General features: G+C 46.0%; 1 protein-coding gene across 3 annotated transcripts in view; it reads right to left on the bottom strand.

Moving 5' to 3' along the window:
* Positions 1 to 1,401: 1,401 nt before the first annotated feature.
* Positions 1,402 to 16,529, bottom strand: part of RSPH9 (radial spoke head component 9) — a 31,548-nt gene continuing 16,420 nt past the window's right edge. The window contains exons 5-6 of one of the 3 annotated variants that reach the window (XM_075925025.2): positions 16,176 to 16,310; positions 1,465 to 1,651 (exon numbers count right to left, since the gene is read on the bottom strand). In XM_075925025.2, coding sequence (XP_075781140.2) covers positions 16,216 to 16,310 — 95 coding nt within the window. In that variant the 3' untranslated portion in view covers positions 1,465 to 1,651; positions 16,176 to 16,215. Of the gene's footprint in view, positions 1,691 to 16,175; positions 16,311 to 16,529 lie in introns of all 3 variants that reach the window. The other 2 variants (XM_075925023.1, XM_075925026.1) reach the window with 2 other exon arrangements.

Genomic DNA, 16,529 nt, shown 5'->3' with positions numbered 1-16,529 from the left:
TGTGTAAAAAAAAAAAAAAACAACCCCCTGGGCTGCATCTAGACTGGCATGATTTTGCGGAAATACTTTTAACAGAAAAGAGCATCTAGATTGGCACGGATGCTTTTGCGCAAAAAGTGCTTTTACACAAAAGCATCTGTGCCCAGAATAGACGCACTTTTGCGCAAGAAAGCTCCGATGGCCATTTTAGCCATTGGGCTTTCTTGTGCAAAAAATTAATGTGCCTGTCTATACTGGCCCTCTTGCGCAAGTATTCTTGTGCAAGAGGGCTTATCCCTGAGCGGGAGCGTCAAACTGTTTGCACAAGAAACACTGAATTCTTACATTAGAACGTCAGTGCTCTTACACAAATTCAAGCGGCCAGTGTAGACAGCTGGCAAGTTTTTGCGCAAAAGCAGATGCTTTTGCGCAAAATCTTGCCAGTCTAGATGCACCCCTGGTTTCTGTCCACACATGCCTTTTTGCACAAGAGCTCTTGCGCAAAAAGGTTTATTCCTCATAGAGGAATAACTCTTGTGCAAAAAGCCCTGTCTTCTGACAATCTACTGTACTTTTTCTTGCACAAAAATGCTCTTGTAGTGTGGATGCTCCATGGGTTTTTGCACAAAAACTCTTCCGTGTAGACATAGCCTAAGTGTGTTGAATACTGTAGGTAAAATCTGTAGCTGCGCCTCTTGGAAAATGGAGGCAAGAAATTCTGTTGCCCTATTCTATCTCTTTCCCCTCTCTTTGAAGGATCACTACTCCTGTTGCATCTACAACAAACTTACTTCTGAGACATCTTTTCTATTGCAGGCAACCCAAATCAGCTATCCATTTAACAGTGGGAGAACAGTGACTAAGTGAAACAAGCGCAGTGGTACTCCATGTGGCACCCTGAGTGTGACAACCTAAGAGCACAGCATTTACCAACATAGCAGACTGACTTTTGCACAGTTGGGTCTTTCACTTCTGCCAGCTGTGAGCAGATAGGACCTCTACTTTTAGCAAATCAGACTCCCTTCTCTCCCCAGTACCCCCCACTGAGCACAGGGTATAGAGAGGAAACTTGAGTTATGGGCCAAGCCCACAATGCAGCAGCTTTTCCTTCTGATATTAGAACAGAAGCCTTATTTTCTATTTACATTCACCTGCTACAATCAACCTTCACTCATGCTGCCTAGGAATAAGATCTGGAACACAATGCCTGAGTGGTTGGGGTGGGGGACTAGGTTTAATTCCTGGAGTGAAACCTTGGCTTTCCTGGAAGATGATGGTATGCACTATGGGCTAATCTAAGATTTGCAGTGCCAGGCTCAGAAAGGAACTCAGGCCAGAGTTTGGGGAAAAAATACACACAGTGAGGTATTAAGGAACTCCTCGAGGCTCTTTCTGGGCCACAGAAAACTGCTGGCAAGTGCAGAGGTTTCACACAGGTTTATTATAACAAACTACTACAAATCCTCAAATATATAATCTCTCTCATTGAATCTTCAGCTTGGGTGGGCAATTCACAGCATGAAGGGCAGGTCAATGTTCTTCTCACCAGTGCCAAGGTAGATATAGCCGTACTGTTTAGTCCTGGGGATGTGGTAGAATGTCAGTCCTGGCCACAGCAAGCTCCTCAGAATCACCAGGCTTCCTCCCCTCTCCAGCTGGATGCTCCAGGATCCTATAGACCAACATCAGCGCTAATGAGAAGACATCCTTCCTGCAGTGAAATGTGCTACGGTCAAGGAATGAACCCAATGGGATGCTGTGTGGCTAGAACAGGAAGGTGAATTAATGGTACACAAGGCAGAGTTAGCACAGTAGGGACTCTGCTACCTTATGTGTGTTGGGGGCTGCCATATTAGAAGGACAAAGAACTCTGGACCCTTTCACATGATTCACCCTAGCACTGTGAACTGCCTTTTTAATTTCCAAGAATGCCTGTCTAGTTTTACTCCGCATTTTCCCTGTGGTGAGAGGTACCGGTGTGTGGTCTGGATCTAGGAGTTAGCAAATGCTATTATTGGCTATACCTCCTAAGAGGCAACAGATATTCTTAAGGAGGGCTCTTTAGCCTGTTTGGCCTGTGTACCCACTAACCCTCCCCCCCCCCCAAAAAGTTAATGTAGAGTTGAGATTGCATGCTGTTGTGCCCTTCCAGAATGTAAAGTTCTGAAACCCAGGAAATACAGACATAAGGTACACTGCTATGCCAATTTAAACCCACATCACACACCTCCCAATCCCTGCCTCTGCCCCCTGACCTTAAACATCCTCCCCTACCACTCATTCCCGTTTTCCCCTTGGCTGTGTCTACACTGGGCCACTTATTCCGGAAAATCAGCCGCTTTTCCAGAATAAGCTGCGAGCTGTCTACACTGGCCCTTGAATTTCCGGAAAAGCAATGATGCTCTACTGTACAAAATCAGCCGCTATTCCGGAAAAGCTACGCTGCTCCCGCTCGGGCATAAGTCCTTATTCCAGAACACTGTTCCGGAAAAGGGCCAGTGTAGACAGCCCAGTAGTCTTTTCCGGAAAAAAGCCCCGATCGCGAAAATGATGATCGGGGCTCTTTTCCGGAAAAGCGCGTCTACATTGGCCACAGATGCTTTTCCAGAAAAAGGGCTTTTCCGGAAAAGCAGCCTGCCAATGTAGACGCTCTTTTTCTGGAAATACTTATAACAAAAACTATTCTGTTTTAAGCATTTCCGGAAATTCATGCCAGTGTAGACACAGCCCTTCTGTTTTTGCAGTCTGCTTTCCCACCCTTTTGCAAACATTTCCCTGTATAATTTTTATTTTCAACAATAATTTGAATGACTTCTGAGTTTTCTGCTGTATGTGGATTACATTTCCCCAAACTAAAAAAAAAAATTCCTTTGACAGGCAAATTTGTTCAGGTTTTTGGCAAGTGTCAGATTTGAATTTGCCTCGTGCAAGACGTCCACTTGAGTCTCACAGGTCTGATGCGCTATGGCTGGCTAGCAGTTGTCTTGGGCTGTCTGTCTTCAAAGTGTAATCTGTTTGGCTCACGAGTGTTACATATATGCATATCAAGAAGCCAAACTCTTTCAAATATTTTCAGTTGTGTCCCCCCCAAAGGGTTTAATGGGTACCTTGCACTTGTCAGGATAGATAATGACTGACACCATTTTGGGCATAAATAGAGGCAAGGTTTAATCCTAGGTCTGCACACACCAAAAAAAAGTTGTTAGAATCTGACAACTTTAAAAATAGCTTTCCTTCCTCCCCTCCCGCCCCCCAGTAGGTTATTTCTTGAGACCCCCTTATGCAAATGACCACAAATGTGGATAACTGACTCTGTTCCATGACTCCGTGTAGCACATCAGATTTCAAGGTAATTCAATTAAGCCAGTCTTTAAACAGAAAGCAGTTCTCAACCTTTATACAAAGCAGCACTGGCATTCTGCGATTATTATATGGTACCTGAGCTAGCTTTATAGCTGATCTAAGGAGCCTAACTGGGAGTGGAATACTAAGCCTTGGAGTAACTTGCTTTGCCTCATCTCAGTCCCTCAAATCCAAGCCTCTAGCAGCCTTGGGAACAGGAATCCACAACTGGTAAAGAGCTAGAATCTCTTCTGAGAATGCTGTGTGGCATTAACATCGGGAAGGCAAAGAAAAACTTTCCCACTCCAAGATGGAGGATTTGCCCTGTTGTAGGTCCTGGGGGAGAGGAAAGAAGAGAAAAGTAAAAGACAAGGACACTTTTCAGAGCTGCCTCCAATCTCTGAGTGATTTATGGAAAAGGTTAATTTTCTTGTGCCCTTCTTGGCTCCACTTTTAGAGTGGGGGTGGGAGTAGGGATTAGTTTCAGTATTAATTGTGTGTTGGCTCTGCTGAGGAGGTTAGGAGCCAGTGTGAAAATGCGGTTTCTCCTGGAAGTGAGAAGCTCAGAGCCACTATTTGTTTTATATTTGACAGGATAATCTGGGAACAACCTACCAGAGAAGAGATGGCAGGAGTGCTAAATAGGATTCAGTGCTAGCGGGCAGGAACTGTCTGGAGAAGAAAATGCGGGCTGCAACACCAAATCTGCAAATACAGGCAGTCCCCGACTTACGGCGGATCCGACTTACGGCGGATCCGCACTTACAAACGGGGCTGTTCTCGCCCCGGAGCTCACAGGCGGCGGGTCGCTGCCTGTGTCCTCCGGGGCAAGAAAAGCTTCTCCCGGTCTCCCTGGTCTGCTGGGGGGGTCCCCCCCAGCAGACCAGGGACACCCGAGCAAAGCCGCTGCCTGGGCGGCTTTGCTCGTTTGCCCGGGAGCAAAGCCGCCCAGGCAACGGGACCCCCGCCTCCTGGGCGGCTTTGCTCCTGTCCCCCTGGTCTGCTGGGGGGGTCCAGCGGCTTTGCTGGACCCCCCCAGCAGACCAGGGGGACAGAGCAAAGCCGCCCAGGCGGCGGGGGTCCCACCGCCTGGGCGGCTTTGCTCGGGGGCAAAGGAGCAAAGCCACACGAGCGGCGGGGTCCCTCCGCCTGTGCGGCTTTACTCGGGTCTCCCTGGGGCACTGGGGGGGACTCCCCCCAGCACCCCAGGGAGACAGGAGCAAAGCCGCATGGGCAGCGGGGTCCCTCCGCATGTGCGGCTTTGCTCGGGTCTCCCTGGTCTGCTGGGGGGGGGGAGGGGGCGCAGCTAGTGCACCCCCCCCCAGCAGACCAGGCTTTTGTTGCGGGACGCCTCGGGTAGAGCAGCTGGGGTGCTGCCGGGTTGGTCCTGTGGGAACCTACCGGGCAGCGCCCCAGCTGTTCTGTCCCAGGCTCCAGATTCAGCAGCTGTTGAAACTGATCAGGCTGATTCCAGGAAGCTGGGGGCAGAGCAACTCTGCCTCCGGCTTCCTATAGTCAGCCCCTGGTCAGTTTCAGTGGCAGCAGCTGAATCTGGAGCTAGTTCCGACTTACATACAAATTCAACTTAAGAACAAACCTATAGTCCCTATCTTGTACGTAACCCGGGGACTGCCTGTATGGTAAAATGTGTGGGGAGAAGGACTGCAGGTAAATCTCTCCAGTCCAAACAAGAAACAGCTATAAGGCATCAGGCCAAAATCAGAAAGACAGCAGCTGGAACTGTCAGGTTCCTACTGGCCCATAATTCAGCTAGACTGAGAGCCTATGAGGAACTGTTACTTGCAGGACAAGCCAGAAGCTCCAGACTGTACCAAATGGGTGGCCCAGTTCACTTTTTTCTGCTAGATCCCAGAGGCTATGTCTACACTGCAGGGATTTGTCAGCATAGGCAATGCAAATGAAGCACTCACTAGCATTTCACACTCTCATTTGCATAGTCTCTTCCGATCCTTTTTGCAGAAGAGGTTTTTGCACAAAAAAAGCAGTGTAGATGGGGCTATTTTGCTCAAAAAAACACTTTTGTGCAAGATCCCTTATGCCTCAAAAAAGGAGGAAAACAGGATCTTGCACAAAAGGGGTTTTTTTGCGCCAAATGGCCCCAACTATACTGCTTTTTTTTTTTTTTTTTTTTTTTGCACAAAAACCTTTTCCGCTAAAAGGATCGGAAGAGACTATGCAAATTAGAGTGTGAGAAATGCTAATGAGTGCTTTATTTGCATTGCTTCTGCCGAAGCCTGAGGGTGGTGATAGGCAGCTGCTCCTCCTTCTTGAGGGTCCTCAGATCTGTAAGGTGAGGCCCATGGAGGAACTGAGCTGCTGTACTCTTCCATCTCATCGCTGTGCAGCTGATTCCCCCAACTTTGCCTGCTTCTTGACAAACAGACAAATCAGTGCCCCTAATGATTCAGTCCCCTCTGAAGTGAGACTCAGGACAAAAAGTAGATCTGAGGTCAAAGCTAATTAGACAGAGGAGATGTTGGTTGGTAGGAGAATGCATTTGCTGGGGTTGTGGACTCACCATCCACTAAGATAGTCTCTTCACCCATGCTCAAAGTGGTGAGCAGATTTATCATTATGTGTTGTAGATGCCAAAATAGCGAGAAATGCTCTCTTTGTCTTCTGATGGCCAGACAGCTATAGCCATTTTTCTTTTATACAGCCCAAGCCAGTACATTATGCATATGTCGTCCTAACTGTATTGCTGCAAGGCGCTGTACTTATGGCTGATGTAAAGGCCATTCAGAAAATGAAATGGGTGTAGCTAGCTGCCTTTTAAGGAGAAGACATTGAAACAGAACTCTGCATTCTACACTACCTGCTAGTCAAACTTCAGATTATACTGACATCTTGATACTTACCGTTCGTGGATTTAGGACCCTATCTTGGAGCCTAACTCTTTCCATAGCCCACTGTCTTAGGTGCATTCAAAAAAGATGCTTCCAGTGAGAGAAATCAGATTTGAACTAATAAAGTGCAGGGTCAGAGTGTTCTCGCTGGAGGATTTGTAACTATGGAGCTCTCATTCACCAGAGCCCAGGCTGAGCTCAGATCTCACTATCTTGATACAACAATGCAAAACCCACCTTTTCATGCAGGAGTTTTCCAAATAAGCGTGTCAGAAATCACCCTAAGCCTGCTCTTTTGGAAGTCAATCACCAGCATGTGAGCCTGATAAGCAGCCGAACTGGAAGAATATCCCTTTCCTTCTCCTTTCAGAGAACACATTACAACAGCGCCCAAGAACTGAGAAAATTAAATGCTTCATTCACACCATGCTGGGTCTTTCCTGGTGCTGTGAATAGGCCCTCCGCTGAGGTCACATCTGGGAGGAAGGATGGTCTTATGTTAAAGAATAGGATGAAGAAGAAGGTAAAACGCCTTGGTTCTACTCCTGCCTCTGCCATTGACTCAGAACAAGCCAATGTTAGTTATTCCCCTCAATATTTTATTCAGTTTCCGCCTCTGTAAATCAGAGCTAATGCCTACCTCATGGGACGATTGTGAGGTTTAATTCATTAGTCTGATAAGTGTTTTGAAATTCTCAGATGGAAGGTACTAGGGAAAGATACAAAAATAATTTGCACTGCAGGGGCAATGTAAATAGGATTTGTATCTTGTAGGTAAAAAGTGGCTTTTACTAGCATTAAATACTTCTGTTTTAAGGCGCAGTTGTATGTCAGATGTGGCTTGTGCTGTACTAAATTACATATACACCTGGGGTTGACCCCTCAGTTTGGCAGTTACTGGGCAATGGTTTCCCAAGTAGCTGAGCTTGTGGCAGAAGCTCCCCACAATAATGCTGCTCTGTTTAAGTTTCTGGTATTTAAAAATGAAAAAGAAAAAGGACCATTTACTTTTTAAGTTGCACCCACCAAAGATAAATAAGCCAAGTGCTGTCTGTGCTGAAACTCTTGCATGTCCCAGCTCCAGAAGAGAAGGGAGGGAGCTGCTGTGTGGGAGGAAAGAGCATGGGAAAAATATCCTCTGGACAAAGATCTGGAGCTCCCTATTCCCTCTTTGGAGCAGGCTGCAGCCTCCACCCCTCCAAACACAGGCAGGAATGCTGAAGAGTTCCTTACATCTTTCCAAACAATAACATGTTTTGCAGCTCAAACAACCAGTGTTAAAACCACTGCCTCTTTTATGGCCCTTTAACAGCTGCCAGGATACCTGGGCTGCATTTCAAAAGTCAACCTCCCTTTCAGCCTCTTCATTTCCAATCAGAGATAGAAATCCTTGTCTCATCCTCCATGTCTGTCTCAGCTCTGGGCTGAACCTTGTTCACAGAGCAACCGGGTATGTGCCAGGCTAATTGTAGAGGGAGAGGCTTTTTAAACAATGCTGTTTGCAGAAGAGCTTCCTCTGGTGTAGGGGCCACTTTCAAGCTAACCTCCAATAGCACTGCTGCTTTGGAAGTGGTTCAGGGCTCCTCATTTAGGGGTGAGGCTGAGAGAAGGCAGCTTTATAAGTAACAATGTCCTGATGGAAAGGCTTCATGTCCTAAAAAGTTCCCACACAGTAATAAAAGTGACATCAGCTGCCTTAACAAAGGACCTGTGGTTAGAGTAGCAAGAGCATGGCTGTGATGAACACTAACAGCACACGTAAGATCTTACCCCACTATAATTCTTCCAGTAAACAAAACTGAGCACCTGGTCAACAGGTGCTAATGTTAATATCCATATACTGTATATGACAGCATAGCCCGGTTCCCTTTCTAAACACATCCTTCGTGACTACAAGCACTTAGCTCTGGTTGTGCTTCACCCACACCTACATTACCCAATATCCTTAGCTTCCACTTTTACCAGTGACAAAAACCTAAATAGGGAGAGTTTCACCCTGTCACTAATAAACAAAGAATACTGCAAAGGAGGGGGCATAAGGAAAGAGCTCCCCATTCTAACTGGATGGAATTCTATGCCCATGAGCATTCTCTCACTGCGTACTAGCTGTAGAGTAAATCCTTACTACCCCTGGTGGGGCTCAGCCCCATCACGCCACTCACTGGCTGCAAACTGAATCTCTCATTTGCCCAGCATGCCACCTGCATCATACATGTTCAGCTACAGTTAAAGATTTAAAATTCCTTGTTTAAATTTCTTAATAAAAACTAAAACAAACACTGGCCATAGATTCAATGTTATTAAAATCTCACCTGAGCCAGGAAAGTGGAGCCTACAAAGAGTAAGGGGGGGGCGAGGAGGCGGGAAGGTTCTTTCATGTTCCTAATGCCTGCCACATCCCTGTTACCTAAATACAATTACACGCAAAGTCCTAGGGCAAGAGTTTTCACTTCACAAATGTTTTTCTACATTTTTCTGTCCCATTACAAATTATTTTTCAATTCAGAAGATAAAACATTTCAGTTAAAAACAAAGCATCTGCTTTCACATGGCAAGCAAGAAGGAGCCCCTGCTGTCCCAGATTCACACTGCTCAGGTGCTTGAGGACACAGCGTGAAATGTGCACCCACCCCAGCTAGGCTTACTCATCTTAAACCACCTGATCTTCACCTGAACAAACTGGAGAAATGGTTAGAGCCCTGCACAGATACAAAATTTGTATCCATATCTGAAAAAATGAGCCGCAGATATCCACATTTGCAAATGCAGATACCTGCAGACAAAGTGGATATCTGCAGATTTCCAGGGCTTTAGAAATGGTTTGAGGTAAACACAATTAAATTCAATAAGGACAAATGCAAAGTACTCCTCTTAGGAAGGAACAATCAGTTTCACATACACAAAATGAGAAATGACTGTCTAAGAAGGAGTACTTAACATGAAAGGGTATGTCAACACTACCACCCTAGTTCGAACTAGGGTGGCTAATGTAGGCAACCGGAGTTGCAAATGAAGCCCGGGATTTGAATTTCCCAGGCTTCATTTGCATATTGCCGGGCGCCGCCATTTTTAAATGTCCGCTAGTTCGGACTCCGTGCCCGCGGCTACACGCGGCACGAACTAGGTAGTTCGGATTAGGCTTTCTATTCCGAACTACCGGTACACCTCGTTCCATGAGGAGTAATGGTAGTTCGGAATAGGAAGCCTAATCCGAACTACCTAGTTCGTGCCGTGTGTAGGCGTGGGCACGGAGTCCAAACTAGCGGACATTTAAAAATGGCGGCGCCCGGCAATATGCAAATGAAGCCCGGGAAATTCAAATCCCGGGCTTCATTTGCAACTCCGGTTGCCTACATTAACCACCCTAGTTCGAACTAGGGTGGTAGTGTAGACATACCCAAAGGGAAAAAGGGATCTAGGGGTCATAGCGTACCACAAGATAAATCTGAGTCAACAGTGTGACTGTTGCAAAAACAAACAAACAAAATATCATTTTGGGATGTATTAATAGGAGTGTTGTAAGCAAGAAACTAGAAGTAATTCTGTTCTACTCTGAGCTTATTATTATTTCAGGAAAGATGTGGACAAATTGGAGATGGTCCAGAGAAGAGCAACAAAAATGATTAAAAGTCTAGAAAACATGACCTATGAGAGAAGATTGAAAGAACTGGGTTAGTTTAGTCTGGGAAAGAAAAGACACATTTCTTGTACTTACCACCAAATGACCAAACCCAATTCTAAAAGGTTGTTACAAAGAGGAGTGAGATAAATTATTCTCCTTAACCTCTGAGGATAGCACAAGAAGCAGCAAGGGAGGTTTAAATTGAAAATTAGGAAAAACTTCCCGCACTAGCTGCATTTCTGCCGAACAGAAGGATGCAGACTTTGCACAGAAAGGAACAGGGATCTGGAATGGAGCCTTGCACTGGAAAACAGCTATAAAATGCAGAATTAAAGTCGAGGGGGTGGGGATGGTTACAATGCCAGTCTCTTCCTAGCTGCTGTGATTCTGATGACAACCCCAGTCATTTAATCGTGGGCCCCATATGGTGGGTTCAGTAATCTCTTGAAGTTGCAAAGCACCCTCCTCCTCCTCCTCCTCCTCCTCCTCCTCAAGTGCAAGTTTCCGTTGGATTCCGTCACACTCCATATTTCTTGCTTAGCTGGTCGCTGTGGAAACGTTTTTGGAGCGTGCCAGAAGTCACGTAGCATCTACCTGGGGAGCCCCTGCATTAATCCGTCACCTTCCCAGATTCCTGTGATCCCATTGGTTACAGGAAAGAAAAAGGAGTCTCTTGCCCCTCCTTGCTCTGAATGAAAGCCATTTCCTTCTTGCTGCTGGATTTCAGGCTCAATTCAGCTTCTTTTATGCTTTTGTCTCTGAACAAATGTGACGATTTTGAAGGAAAGATTTAACAGTTCGATGAAAGGATGCAATGGGCAGCTTTGTTCCAGCCTTAGGAGCCTTCCCCTCAGAGTTTTCAGTCCCCATTTCTTTCTTAACCAATGGAGAATATGTGTCTGACTCTCGAGGAGATTGTGGCTGCCTTATAAGTCTCTACCTCGCTTGATCAAGATGTGTTGGCCATTTTTAGGATGTAGTAAGGCCAAGTAGGAGATGGCTTAGGGGTAAATGTGTTGGAAATTATCCTACAGTAATGGGCTGTGCATTGGATTCTATGCTAGCACACACCAGCACGAATTGTGATTCAGACTTGGTGCACTCATTGCATATATTGTTGAAGAACCTGTAGGATGTACAGAGTCAATCTCTGTACATCCTACAGGTTTATTCAGTTTTCAACTCATCCTGTTAGCAGGTCAAGAGGAGGAACTCTGGACTTCTCTCTCACATACATGCAGACTATTCCTTCCCGTTCGTAGTTGGATAGAGGCCATGGGTCAGAGTCTGAGGGAGTTTTTATGCTAGCAAGCTCAGTATTAACTTTCATTGGAAATTTCCCGATAGATTTGCCAGGTTTCCAGGGCACCGTGTCACAAAGTGACTGTCCCTAAGCTTCTCCTCTCTCCATATGGCCATATATCCCATAAGCCCCCAATGTCCCCAACCCACATGATATAGAGGTGTTTCCAAGATATAAAGGGACAGTTCAGTGTCATGTTGACTCCCCTTCTACCACAAACACTACAGCCAAAAGAGGAGAATTTCTGTTACTTCCATCTGTTCTGCATCATGCCACAGAGGGGAAGGATATGGCCCATTGCTTCCAAATTATGTATGCATGATAAATCTTCATCTATTCTTCCACAGTCTGTGGCATTAACGATCACCAATTATGGGAGTTGCAGGGAAGGTGTAAGGGACAACAGTGGGTATCAAACTAATGAAAGATAGATTATTCTCTAGGTCAGGGATGGGAAGAGAGAATGTTTCTGTGCAAGAGCAGGCTGCAGAGCATGCGGCACAGCTCTGCTAACCTGAGCAGCCATTCAAACAATAGCTAGGAGACGATCTAAATGCAGCTGACGTCAATGCCAACCTGTGAGCAGGCACAGTTTGCCACATGTCACATGAAGCAGCCGCGTCAAATGCAGATTGTTCCTAGCAAAAACTGACTTAGTTAAGCTTTCTCTGGCTTCCAGTACCACAGTTTCTGCCCTACAGCTTCACCTTCTCATGTAATGGCTCATCATTCCCCAGAATAAAGTTTATTTGCTACTGATTTATGTGGCGATAAGCCAGAACACATGGTTCTATCTAAGAGACTATTCCTGCATTTCCTGTCAGATTGACAAAAAGGCATTAGCAAAAGTGGAATGAACAAGAGACCAGAACCAAAATGGAGACTCAAAATAGGATTTTTTCTGAGAGAGAGAGAACTTTAAACACAATCCCTGAAAAGCTGTTGCAAAGATTTTTTGTCTATAGCCTCATCATCTCCTTGGCGTAATCAGGATGGTGAGAGCCTCCACCACAGCCAAGGGGTTGATGGGCAACCCTGCTCCAGTATAAACTCCACCAAGGCCTTTGGCTAAACAAACCCCCTGAAGTGATATAGAGTTGGGACCCAAAGACAGTAAATACTCTGCTTTATTTTGCATAGAAACCAAGCCCAAGGAAAACAGCCTTCATTCCAGAAATCAGAGCAGACTATGGACAGACAGCAAGTCCAAAACTGTAATACTAGCTGGCTCTGGAGTTCTCCGCTGCCACATGAGGGATTCCAGTCCAGTCCAGAACTCCTCAGCAGGCAGTGCCCAGCTCCAAGAGGAGGAAACATCCTGAGACACTCTTGAGCAGCTCCCTTGGATCATTGAAGGAGTGGCACTGACAAGCTCTGAAGTTACTTCCAACTTCTCTCCACTTGGCAAGAAAATGGATAGGTCGGGGAGTCTTTGAAGGGGAACATTATGGAGGAACTGACCATATGCATGCTCTCACTCACATGTGCACATTAGTATGCAACTGAAGATGTCAGGAAAACTTTTGAAAAGCCCAACAGTCCTTCTTGGAAGTTTTCTAAATTGTAGGGGGATAGAGAAATCTCTTCTCTGAGATACTAGTATGTCACACACAGTCTGTCCCCACCTTCTGCACAAATAGTCTGACATGCTTTCCAAAAGTAGACTTGCTCATTTTACTTTTCAATGGTTTCCTTTTCCATACTCGGCACTGGTAATATTGATGCCATATTGTCCCCTGCTGGAAGATGCAAGGTATAGCAGTTGTAAATTTGCCCAGTGGATGGTTGAGTTTTGTTAAACACCGAGGAAACCAGGTACAGCCAAAATTAGTGTCTGGGTTAAGTCCTGTCATCCACCCACCCTAGCTGTTTGGATCTGATTCCCTGCTCTGGAGGCTCCCAAAAGGACACACTCATCAGCTGCAGTGCTATTACTTGTTTACCAAAGTAGCCTTCTTACTGGCAAATCACCCCATGGGATACGGTATCTCAGACTGTCAGACACATTTCCATTCTGGGGATGAGGATGGCTGTGGGCCACACTGAAGAACGTGGGCTATATTTTGGCCACCTCTGCTTTAAAGCATTCATTTCATTCTAGCACTGTGTTGCCTCTTCATTCATTATGGGCCTTTTAGTTTGCATTTCATTTCAGTAAAACAGCTTGAAAAGCCTTGTCCCTGTGTGGCTCTTGGCAGGCTGAGAAGTAAAGTGCGCTCACTCTCAGCTTTCACAGGGCTAGGGTGGTGCTGCTTATTGTTAAGCAATGAAAGGGGAGGGCTCAGGTCACATCTGTGAAACGTTAGCAGAGAGAGGAGGCTGGGTGAAAGGGGGTGGCCAGCACAGCATAGCACTTTGCTGGATTTTGCAAGGCCACTGGGGAGATAGGCAGCCATTTGTCTTAGAGCCCCGATAACAGGCTGTCTTGCACACTGCTGGCTAGCTGGGGGCCGTAAATGCCTCTGCAGACACACTCTTTGAATGGTTGGAGACAAAGGCTGATAGGGGATTAATCACCCCAGGGGGGCCCTTGAAAGGGAGTTAATTAGCTGTGTTAATGCCTGGAGATAAAGCAGGTTCATGTCTCTTGGCTCTGTCCCTCTGGGCACCTGGGGCTTTTCAGGCCCTCATGAAAGCACTATCAAAATGGTGTTATGAGTGTGGCCAAGCAAACACACTGAAGGGCTCTATCTCCCGCTCAAGAAGGAAGTCTCTCTGTGTGCAAAGGCCCATTAAGCACTGGCTTTCAGTGAACAGATAAAGTGTGTGCAAGCCAAGTTTGAAGCAAATATATTACTGTTTTTACTAGGCTATTGTCAGAAAGAGTGTTTAAGGATAGGCTAACATGTAAGCCCAGGGCCAAATGGTGGTCAGAAATCACTCCAGTGATGCATCAGGAATACTGTGGGGCAGCAACACTTCCTTATGAAGAGGTGGTGCCTGAGGATAAGGGGCTGCCATCTCTCCACACACTTACTTTGGAAAGGAGCTGGGACACTTCGGCTGTGTCTACACTGGGCCACTTATTCCGGAAAGTCAGCCGCTTTTCCGGAATAAGCTGCGAGCTGTCTACACTGGCCCTTGAATTTCCGGAAAAGCAACAACGCTCTACTGTACAAAATCAGCCGCTATTCCGGAATAAGCTGCGAGCTGTCTACACTGGCCTTTGAATTTCCGGAAAAGCAACGACGCTGTACTGTACAAAATCAGCCGCTATTCCGGAAAAACTATTCTGCTCCCGCTCGGGCATAAGTCCTTATTCCGGAACACTGTTCTGGAAAAGGGCCAGTGTAGACAGCCCAGTAGTCTTTTCCGGAAAAAAGCCCCGATCGCGAAAATGGCAATCGGAGCTCTTTTCCGGAAAAGCGCGTCTACATTGGCCACAGACGCTTTTCCGGAAAAAGGGCTTTTCCGGAAAAGCAGCCTGCCAATGTAGACGCTCCTTTTCCGGAAAAACTGAAAACGGAATAGTATTCCATTTTAAGCAGTTCCGGAAATTCATGCCAGTGTAGACACAGCCTATCTGTTTATGTGGATCCCATTAAGTAATATCTTCCTTCACATCCCCCTTGTGAATCTTGAAATAGAAAGAGGCCACGGAGCACCTTCTTGGTCCACCCTGCCTGTATAGAGTTAGCAAGGAGCCTTGCCAAAAACCTCTCTCTAATATACAGCCTGAAGGTAAACCATAGGAAGTCATATCTCAATTCATCTCCACACATGCTGAGACAGCAGTGATACCCCACAAAGCTCCCCCAGATTCCTCATAGGTGCAGAGTTGGGTACTATAGTTCAGGCAGCCCTTAAGCAAAGTTGGTTATACTCAATATTGAGGCAAGAGTCACAGAGCAGGGAAACCATATCATCATGACCCCTGATCATCTGCAGTGACAATGAGGGTGTTCCAATTCACACTCACCTCACCAGCACTATGAGAAGATAAATACCCCTAGGCTACGTCTAGACTGGCATGAATATCTGCAAATATTTTTAACGGAAAAGTTTTCCGTGAAAAGCATTTGCGAAAAAGAGCATCTAGATTGGCACGGACGCTTTTCCGCAAAAGCACTTTTTGCAGAAAAGCGTCCGTGCCAATCTAGACGCGCTTTTGCGCAAAACAAATCTGAGCTGTCTACACAGCTGACTTTTGCCCGAACGGGAGCAGCATAGTATGTCCGCAAGAAGCACTGATTTCTTACATGAGATCGTCAGTGTTCTTGCGGAAATTCAAGCGGCCAGTGTAGACAGCTGGCAAGTTTTTCCGCAAAAACAGCTGCTTTTGCAGAAAAACGTGCCATTCTAGACACAGCCCTATAGTTTAAGGCAAGACAAGATCATTACATCACTATTCTGATCTCCTGTATGTTGCAGGTCATTGAATGTCACTCTGTATTGGGCCCAATAATTTATGTTTGGTTAAACCATGTTTTCCAGAAAGGCACTCAGTCTTGGTGTGAGAACATTAAGAAATGGACAGAATCCATCACTTCTCTTGGTAGTTTGTTCCAGCAGTTAATCACTCTCATTGTTTAAAATTATGTCTAATATGAATTTGTCTGGCCTCAGCTTCCAGACAGTTGTTCTTGTTATGACTGTCTCTGCTAAAAAACCCTTTTGTATCCAATATGTTATCTTCATGAATGTTCTTGTACATTGTAATTCAGTCACCTTTCAATCTTCTTTCTGATATAGTGAACTCTTAAATCTCTTACTATAAAGGCATTTTCTCCAGTTTGTCAATAATTTATCTGGTTCTTTTCAGCGCTGTTCTTCCTTACCTTTTTGAAAATGCAGACACCAGAACTATATACTGTATCCCTATATCATTATTGCCAATGTGGTATTCAGCAATAAAATCACTTCACTACTTCTGCTTACAACAGGGGTGGGGAACCTTTTTTGTGTTGGGGACCACTGACCCACATTAAAAATCAGTCTGGGACTACACACAAGAAAGAAAAGAAAAGAAGAAGAAGAAGAAGAAAACAACCCTCACTGAGGTGGCCCCCAACTGAGAAGGAGAAAGACACTCTCCACATTCCCCTGGCACAGCACTACTTACAGCATGGGTCAACAACCTTTCCAAAGTGGCGTGCCAAGATTTAACCCTCTTGCCCTTTGCCACACCACTCTCCCAGGAAGCAAGAACGAGCTCTTTCCACCATGCTCTCTGCTTGGTCTCCTGCCCTGGCTTTTCCTGTGGGGAGGGGAGAAGTAGTGTGTGAGCTTCCCTGCACTTGGGTGAAGAATCTGGATGGGAGCTGGGGTGCAGAAGCAAGCTGAGAATAGAGTGTCTGACCACAGGGAGGGGGCAGGAGTGGACTGTGGGTGCGGGAGTGGGCAGGAACAGAGAGTGGGTGGGTGTCTGGCTAGGGGGAGGGGGCAGGAGCAGGATGGGGGCACAGGCTCCCGGTAC

This window comes from Pelodiscus sinensis, chromosome 3 (assembly GCF_052426305.1).
Source record: "Pelodiscus sinensis isolate ZL-2025 chromosome 3, ASM5242630v1, whole genome shotgun sequence".
Classification (NCBI taxonomy): domain Eukaryota; kingdom Metazoa; phylum Chordata; order Testudines; family Trionychidae; genus Pelodiscus; species Pelodiscus sinensis.
Note: the sequence above shows the minus strand (reverse complement) of the source record. Positions and strands in the feature narration are given on the sequence as shown.